This window comes from Musa acuminata, chromosome BXJ3-3, assembly GCF_036884655.1.
Source record: "Musa acuminata AAA Group cultivar baxijiao chromosome BXJ3-3, Cavendish_Baxijiao_AAA, whole genome shotgun sequence".
NCBI lineage: Eukaryota > Viridiplantae > Streptophyta > Magnoliopsida > Zingiberales > Musaceae > Musa > Musa acuminata.
This window is the reverse complement of record NC_088351.1, coordinates 2567154-2576110: the sequence shown is the minus strand read 5'-3', so window position 1 is coordinate 2576110 and position 8957 is coordinate 2567154. Positions and strand designations below refer to the sequence as shown.

General features: G+C 37.3%; 1 protein-coding gene across 2 annotated transcripts; it reads right to left on the bottom strand.

The window, feature by feature from the left end:
• Positions 1-399: 399 nt before the first annotated feature.
• Positions 400-8598, bottom strand: LOC135581799 (indole-3-glycerol phosphate synthase, chloroplastic-like). Of its 2 annotated transcripts, none has more exons than XM_065144537.1 (10): positions 8338-8598; positions 7078-7335; positions 6816-6992; positions 5838-5912; positions 5648-5692; positions 5367-5531; positions 3619-3697; positions 2226-2308; positions 1509-1592; positions 400-772 (listed from the first exon to the last, which is right to left on the bottom strand). In XM_065144537.1, the coding sequence occupies exons 1-10, from the start codon at positions 8506-8508 to the stop codon at positions 689-691; spliced, it is 1221 nt and encodes a 406-aa protein (XP_065000609.1). In that variant the 5' UTR covers positions 8509-8598; the 3' UTR covers positions 400-688. The 2 variants fall into 2 exon arrangements, with proteins under 2 accessions (XP_065000609.1, XP_065000610.1); XM_065144538.1 differs by having other exon boundaries at positions 1509-1577.
• Positions 8599-8957: the final 359 nt, after the last annotated feature.

The following is an 8957-nucleotide window of genomic DNA, read 5'->3' as shown; positions in this document are numbered from 1 at the left end:
CGATCTCGCAGATATTTCGATGCAAGGGTTCGTCACACTTACACACTCACTCGTCATTGCCTCCGCACACGCAAAGGTGACTCACAAAAGTTCACAGGTTTGTGAAGGCAACAACAATCCTCGCGCCCCATCTTCCTTTGCAAAAGAGTCGTGAGCATAACAAGAGTCATACAAGATTAGAGGCAAGGACTCACAACAACGATATAAGCAGATAAATAACTTGGAACGACAAACATATAGGCATTAATAAATGTCTTTCGTATCATGCAATTTGGACTATTACTACTGTACGGAAAAGATAATGACAAAAACGTTACACCCAATTTAAAAGACATGGTATTTCATTATTGTGCAAACCAAATGGCACATTCCTCTACCTGGGAGCAGAACCCATGTATATTTATCCAACCATAAGAACATTTTCATTAACAATATCCAAATTTAAATACTGAAAATATTATCTGATTTCTGTTGGGCAAATGTATATTCTTCTGCAGGACAACTTGTAGGTAGATATCTTAAATTCTCACAAAAAGAAAAAAAAAACATTGGAGAAGAAAACACCAGGCAGTTTAGATTCTTTGAGGGGTCCACCGATTACAGCACAACAGAGAAACACCATCCTGTTCTTGAAAGTTGGAGCTGAATAATTTCTCTGACAAAACAGGCTGCCCAAGTAGGATGGAAATCATTTGGATATGTCTTTACCAAACAATCCTGATATTGCTTTGCCTGGATCATCCTGCTTGATAAGAGATTCACCAACCAGTACCTACAATTTAGAACATAACAGGTTTAATAAAATGATAAGAAAAAGAAACCGAATAGCTTTTTACAACCAACAAATAATAATAACAAGCCCCTCCCAATTATTTAGGCTCATATATCTTTTCACACCGTTCAATGAATAGAAATACTGCTAAGAAACCAAAATTGCCTCTTGGCATCTGGATATAATGTCTTTTTGTCATGACTATTAATTAATCAGAGAACAACACTAACTTTAGGCTGGTATAAGAACACAAATTTGAAGTTGACCAAAATATCTATTGTATGCATTATTTACATGCACATTTAGGGTTTTAAAAGAAGGGGTGGCCCAGTAAGCAAGGGTTTGTATTTGCTTCATGTTACCTCAAGATAATTTGAGCATGTTTTACCAAGCAACGTCAGTATATCTGGGCACAGCAAACTGCCATTCAAACCCACAGCATCTCAAATCAAACGTCATTGAAAATAGGCAGCCTAACTTAAAACATTTTCCCAATTGCTAGACAGACTTGAGAATTAGGAAAAGGTTCACTTATAATAGTAATTTAATATTTTAATATTTTAAGTCAAAAAGTATCGGGGAAACACCCTAAATCAGAATAATGTGAGTGATGCACAAGCAAAAATCACATAAATGGTTCCACCTGTTGATAAAAGCAACATCCATGAACACAAATGCAAGCACCCACAGATGAAGCATCAATACACGTCACAAGTATAGAGTACTGTCAACTTACAGCTTTAACTCCAGCATCTTGAACATAAGAAATATCTTCAGGAGTGAATAAGCCAGATTCCCCTACCACCTGAAAAACCAGGTTCTGCTCAGTAGCCATGAAAATAATTATCAACTGTCAGAAAGAGAAAAAAGCTAAGTATTGTAAGCTAAATTTGATTAATGTTAGAGATAATATAGATCCACTTCAAGAAAATAAAAAAAACATGAATGCTAAAATTTATCATACAAGGATTAAAATACAAAAGTACTGAATGAGATATTGAAGAATAATATTGACTTGACAAGTTAATGAAAAATTTTGGCCAAGCCTCTCAGTTAGTATTGCACGATCTGTGCTGACATTGTACCTGCAGGAGGGTATGCCAACACTAAGCAGGCCAGGCATAGAGGACAATGCCAACCGGAGTTGGTTGCCATTTGGCACATGCTATGCTGGTATATCATCATGGCAGGGGCATGCCACAAAACTGAAAACCTTAGTGACTACACAAATATGCAAAATAGCAGTAGATAGTTAATATTAGATATTATCGGAATACCTTGAAACTTATTATTTCTGTGGATATAACAAAATAGTCGCTTTTTGTTAATTCAAACAAAAACATGTGCTGAAGGAAACTGTCATGTTATACATTACATGGCACTTCAAATAAAATCTTATAAAACATCTTGAGCTTAAATTGCTTCAGCAGAACTATAACATGAATTTGCTCACAATGATGTCCCTCTGACGAATAAGCTCCCCACGCTCTCCCTCCAAAAGTCTTTTTGTGTTTGAAATATCAACTTGAAATGTTTCTGCAAGAAGACAATATGATAAATTGATAACTCTATTTATCGTATTCATACAACATTAGATGGGGCATATCAATATATTTCTTTCTATAAGCTACACAGTATCTGAGTTGGAGATAGTCATGGTTATCTAAAACTTAATTTGCACTTGCTTTCATGCATCCAGGTCAAGGTTTGCCTTTTCAAGTTTCGGACCTGTTTCGACAATCTGTTAGAATGGTATGTACCAATTCGTACCAGTGTACTGATACATGGTACGCCCGTATGTACTAGTGTTTCAACGAGAAAAAAAAAAGAGAGTGCACAGGAAGGGGCGGTGGAGGAATAGAGGTGGAAGGAGGAAAGAAGATGGAAGAAGGAGGAGAAGTGCAGCGGTTGTGTCGAAATGGAAGCGGCAGCATCGCAGCGGCGAAGAGGCAATGGCAAGGGCTGCAGCATCGTACGCAAGATGAGGGCTTCCGTTTGCGAGTCCTAATTTGCCTTTTTTTTCTTTTTAATGCTGAAATGGACTCAGGCCCACCACTTTTTTACTATTTTAATTGAATTGCTCGAAACAAGGGTGGTCTGTGTATCGGTCCATGCCTGGACTGGTACATACCATACCATTTTGGGCAATTCAACAATCACTGATCCAGGTAACCATTCATTTCTACAATTGGTATTGGCATCTACAGCAAAGGAACACTTTGACTATCCGCTAATTCAACATGGAGTATGGGAAATATACCTGCAATAACATTAGAATCTTCAACACTCTGGTTGAGATTCCCAGAAAATGTGGAGCAAAGCTTTGTGTTTTGTTGCACACATCAAAATGTCTTGATGAGTTGACAGTTAAATTTAGGCCATTCAATAAAGTTTTCAAATCTTAAGCAACAGGGACAATATGCAGAACACTAAGTTCACGATTAATTCCAGGATATACAATGAAATAACCTCAATAAAACCACTTTGTTCATTTTGTTCAGCTGCTAAAGACGTCAAATTTAGCTCAAACCTCGATATGACTGAGGCTCAAAAAGGAGGAAGGAGAGAGAGATAAGAGCAAAAAAGCATAAATAATAAACTATAAAATACCATACTTTTCTGATAAATATGGAAAAAAACCATCCAGAAGCTATAAGAGTTAGAACAATGAGTTTGCAATCACAAAAAAGAACAACTTTGATCACAGAATGTGGTAATAACTAATAAGTAATAACAATTCTCAGTTTCAGCTACAGCATTTCTAAATTATCATGAGTTACAGTGTGAAGAAAAACAGAAATCATAATAATGATTCAAAATCTTGCAGTAAACAGTTAAAAGAATACCAAGATCACGGTTATTGATTCCAATGAGCTGTATACCCTCTATGCTCAATACTCGATCCATTTCCCTCTCATTGTGCACCTATAGCAAAACAACTTCAATAAATCAACACAAAATACAATATAGATGCAAAGGCTACAGAAACACATTTCAGATTGGTATGATGTGAGATACTGCAGAAAAATGAAGCCATGCACTGTCGGAGTATTCGACCTGAATATTATAGGCAGCTAGATAGAGTACAATTTAATAAAAAATAGTATCAATATAATCAACGATAAGCTGATGAAAAGAACCAAGAAAACATATGTGGGAGAAATGATTAACCCGCTCACTACATATTCAATCAACATACCACATCTCCCAAATGGTGAATAAATTCAACAAAATTGAATTAAAGATTAAATGTAAATGCAGTAAATATAGTGAACTTAGCAGAATATACTAGTCCAAGTTACCGCTGAATTTGTTTACTACAAGATTACAAATGCCAGACAGATGGACTAGGACATTGTCACGGACTTAGCTGGAATTACCTATGTCGTGAGGCACCCTTACGGCCAAGACGCGAACTTAGCTTGAGTTGCCTAAGTCGCAACGCACCTTTGCGCCAACTTCTCAGACTTAGCTGGGATTGCCTAAGTCTTAAAGCGTCATTGCGACATATGCGTCCGCAAAGGTTCAGCCTAGTTGCAACCTCGTACAGGTCCCGAAGGACCTGTAAAACAGAAAGTTGATTAGATTGAAAACGAGCGACGGACAAGTCCCGACGTCTCGCAAAGAAGGAAACTTTACAAACAATTCAACAAGCACCTTGTGTGCACAGGAGAAAAGAGAGAAATGAGGAAAACAATGACTTTAGAAGGTAGAACGAACAATTGCAAGTCCACAAACAACTGCTCGCCGGGTGCCGGGCGTGAAGGCAAATTCCCGTCAAGTCAACGTGCGAACTTGTGAAGATTTTTCAACACTTGACAATATACCGAAGCCCCATCCAACCCTGTGCCACCTAGGGGGTTCCAGGGTGCTGAGATGGCTGACGTTTTGGGCGCTACAGTGGGCTGCAAAAAATAGCCCACGACACGTGAAAACAAAGCCATTTTGGGGCTTTTTGGCCCGATGCGATGAGCGGTCGCATTGCAGCGCTGCAACATGTTCGAACATGTATTTTTACAAGCAAAACACACAAAACCAAGGCAAAACAGGCTGTCATGTCTCTGTTCAAGCATGCAAAAATGATGAACGGATCGTTGAACAAAGTTGTTGCGAGTGTGCGATGACCGTTCGTGACAACATGGACCTCATGCAGTTTTAACATTGCCGACACATTCTTGTTGTTAAATGGTGAGTACTGGTTAGCACGGATCCATGTGATGCTATCATACTATGACACCTGACACGTGCTCTCCAGCACTTTATTTGAATGAGCATGCAAGCAAAACTGACATCATCCTCCCAATAGTCAATGAGACTAAGTAGTGCCAAACTAACTAAAGTTTAGATTAAGGATGAGATAGGAGAATGTTAGCAAAAGAACAATAAAGGAGTCAACGATCACGTGTGTCATTCAAAGTTTGGATTTGAACTCTGAAAGAAATTATTTGTAACTTAAATATGGTTAAACAGAGAACACACATTTCATCCACCAGTCAGCAAAATGGCCATGATGAATTGCTTAGTATTAATTTCTATAGGTATGTAAAAACTGCAGTTGCCATCAAACTAAGCTTTAAAATGGAAGGTAACAGACCTCAACCAATGTCGCTAGGCCAAGCAACCTACAGATTTTAGTCAAATATTTGATATCAAGATCAGGTAAAACAGCAGCAATTAGCAGGATCGCATCCGCTCCTTTTGACCGAGCATAGTAAATTTGCCAGGCATCAATAATGAACTCTTTACACAGTAAAGGGCACTGCATTTTCTCACTAAATTAGAAGCCCATAACAAAATGAGATATATCAGATAAGAGAGAGTTGAAAACCTAAAGAAAGCTTCTGTTCAAAAGAAACAAAGATATTGATAATAAACCTTAACTCCAGCTCTGCGTATGGCCTCTAGATTCTCAAAGCTTCCCTGAACAAGAAAAATAATAACCTCAATCAATTACATATGAGCACAGATAGCTAATTGATTCTCAGTATTGATAATGTTGTTAAATAATTGATTTTCAGCATCGATAATGTTGTCAAAACCAAGCATAGAATTGGAGAACCTTCACCTGAAAGTATTTTTCATCAGTCAGCACACTTATGCAAGTTGCTCCAAATTTCTCATATGCACTGGCAATTTTTACCTGTTTCAATCACATCATAAGTCAACTTTTTTGCAAAAAGAGATCACGAAATGGGGCGAAGTTACCATCAGGGTGTAGCTACTAAAGAAGAGCAATAGCTAAAGGCACTATTCTTAAAAATTTAGATTAATATGCTGATGAAGCAAACAAATTTTGCAAGAAATATTACTTGGATGTTTGTTCAAACAAATAATAAGTTGCAACTTATGATATGCCTATAAAAAAGTTATTTTCCGTACACATTCTTATCCATAAGAGGCACCAGAAGAAACAATATGTGCTATTTAAATTCTAAAGCATGAGATAGCAGAATTTCCTAACTTTATAATATTATATTTCTTTGCATTAGAATTCAAAAAGTTAAGAAAGGATCTTACGATAAAATATTCAACATAGAAACAAGTCAGTACGAGTTATGCATACAGCCAGAAACTGATACTTGGGTAAATTAAAAAAAGGATTTACTGTCCAAAAATATTCTTAGAAAAGCACATATATTCTCAAATAAATCGAGATGCAGAAGCAAGAAGAACCAAAAACATCTAACGGTCATGTTGTATGCTTCATGTCGACTTTCAATGTCAATGAAAAAAGTACAGCAACACTAGATCAAATATGACAAAAGCAACAGTGACATCCTAAAAGCTAGACATTGAAAGCAAAGAGCAAAGTCTACAAAAGCAAAACAAGAAAAAGAAACCATCTTTCTTCATTAATTTCAAAAGTTTAGTCATGATAAATATTTATAAGATTATGAGTAAGAGGGACCAAAAAGCATACATAGACAAATAAAAAACAACAATTAGCTTAATGTAGTAGGAGTTTAGGACTGTCACATAATCTATATATGCCCAGATCTAGAATCACAAATAAATGAATAACAGAAAGAAAGTGAGAACTCACTGGATCAAAATTCTCCCGCAACACGCCTCTGCTTGGAGAAGCCTTTTTTACCTCTGCTATCAAAGCAGGCATGCCAGTATTTTTAACTGATGCTTTTAGTGCTCCAACAAAATCTCTAACAGGTGGAGCATCCTCGAGAACTTTCTTCAATGTGGTCAAAGGTCTCCTCTCTTTTAACTGGACAGAAGAAAAAGTAAGAGTTTTCAATACTTAACATTTTTTCTCGACGATGCCAATTTTGCATGGTTAACTTAGAAAATGCCTGTGAAACTTCCATGTCCTTGTCCCATATTATTTTCTCTAGGATGTTCCTTGGGGTATTTCCTTCATTTTCCAACCGGAACTCAAATGGTCCTACATAGTGCTTAGGAGGTCCAGTTAGTGGCCGCCTCCGGATTTGTATACCCTGCCTTGAAGCTGCATTGTCAACTACATTTCCATTTTGCCACTCCTTGATCTCAACAGAATTTGCAATTTTCTGCCCGCCAGAAGTTGGAGGGTCACATTCTTCTTCTGTCTCCTTCACAAACAAAGACAACCAAGTTTAAACATTAGTAGTTACAGTGAAAATCAGACACGGGATGAAGCCAAATAAATCCAAGAAGTTCTAGTGATGCTTCATTTAGCATCCCCCAGGTATTTGAAAGAACAAATGGATGTGAACATTATGGAAAGCATAAGATAAAATATAAGATAAAATATACATAAGAATGCCAGGGATTTCAGTTGTCCCTAAATAGAATGGAATGGTTAAAGTACCCTCTGTTACATCATACTAGACTCCCTTTACTTACAAGAGGTTCATTCACCAAATAAAGGTACTGAATTCCAAACATACCAATAACAACTGGTATCAGTTTTCCTTTTTTCATACCCACTTTTCAATAGATTCCCTCCATTTTAAGATCTTGCTAGCATCAGAGAACGCTGACTAAACATGTGTGGCTTTGCTTCACAAGGAATAATATGGTCTAGCATTTGGTTCATCTTGTGTTCTTTACGTCAAAAGCCTGATTGACAACACAACAGTAGCTACCCTATGGCCAAGATAGCCGATGTACCATAGAGCTATTTCTTCAAGAAAATTGGTGGAGCAAGACGTCAAGTTTCGAGAAGTCCAAATTAAAGAAATTGGGAATCCCAATTTAGAACTGACTCTGCAGAAATCTAGGTGCTCTACACTGCCTGTAGGCCATCGGACCTAACTGACGAGAAAAAACATCTCCTTACACAGATGCCCTGTTTCTATTTTACTTTATTTTACTTCATGTAAATGTGTTTTCTTCTTTACATGCGTACAAAAACCAGATAGAATCAGGATGTCTATCAACCTTCCGAGAACATTCCGAAGAGAACATAAGCACAAGCCCGAATCAGGACGGTCAACAATGTAATGCATATATATATCATAGCAAAGCCAAAAAGAGGGGGAAAAGCAAACTTGATTCAAATTCCTCGCGCAACAGGTCAGGCCTAGAAAAGGGTCAAGCCGCAAAGAATCCAAAGTTCACCGCCAACTTACAGACGCTTCTTCAGCCGTGGTGCAGCGGAGAACACACGGTCTCCGCGGGCGATCCATCGGGACCCCCGGAGCAGGATCCAGAGACAGTAGGCGTCTCCGAAATCTGGAGGACGAGAAGCACGGGCTCGCAACCCTAAATCTCGGAGGGGTTCCGAGAGCAATCCCATCCATCTCTACCAACCCCAAAAGAAGAAGGCAGAAGCGCTATCTCTTCTCCCGGTGGTTCAACCGCAAGCGAGGCAGCAAAAGCGATGCGTTGGGAGACGGTGTGGACACCTTACACGCAATAAAACGTTTAAAAAAACATATTTCTCAAAAATGTTGCCACTGTTTTCGTTTCTGGACGATTTCTCTATAGAAGATTCGTATTTTTGAGTTATTTATCAATTGGTATCTTTGATTTTATTTTTAAAATAATTTTTTAATCTATTTTTTACCAATTTTAACTATTATAATATTTTTTATTTAGCTCGTTTATAATATTTTTTTAAATAATATTTATATTATTTTTATTGAGGTATTGAATTCGATTATAAAATCAATGATTTCGGTTCTAGAATTAATTATTCCAAATTGAATTGCTAAAATTTTATTTTAAATTTAAAATATAAAAACTTATA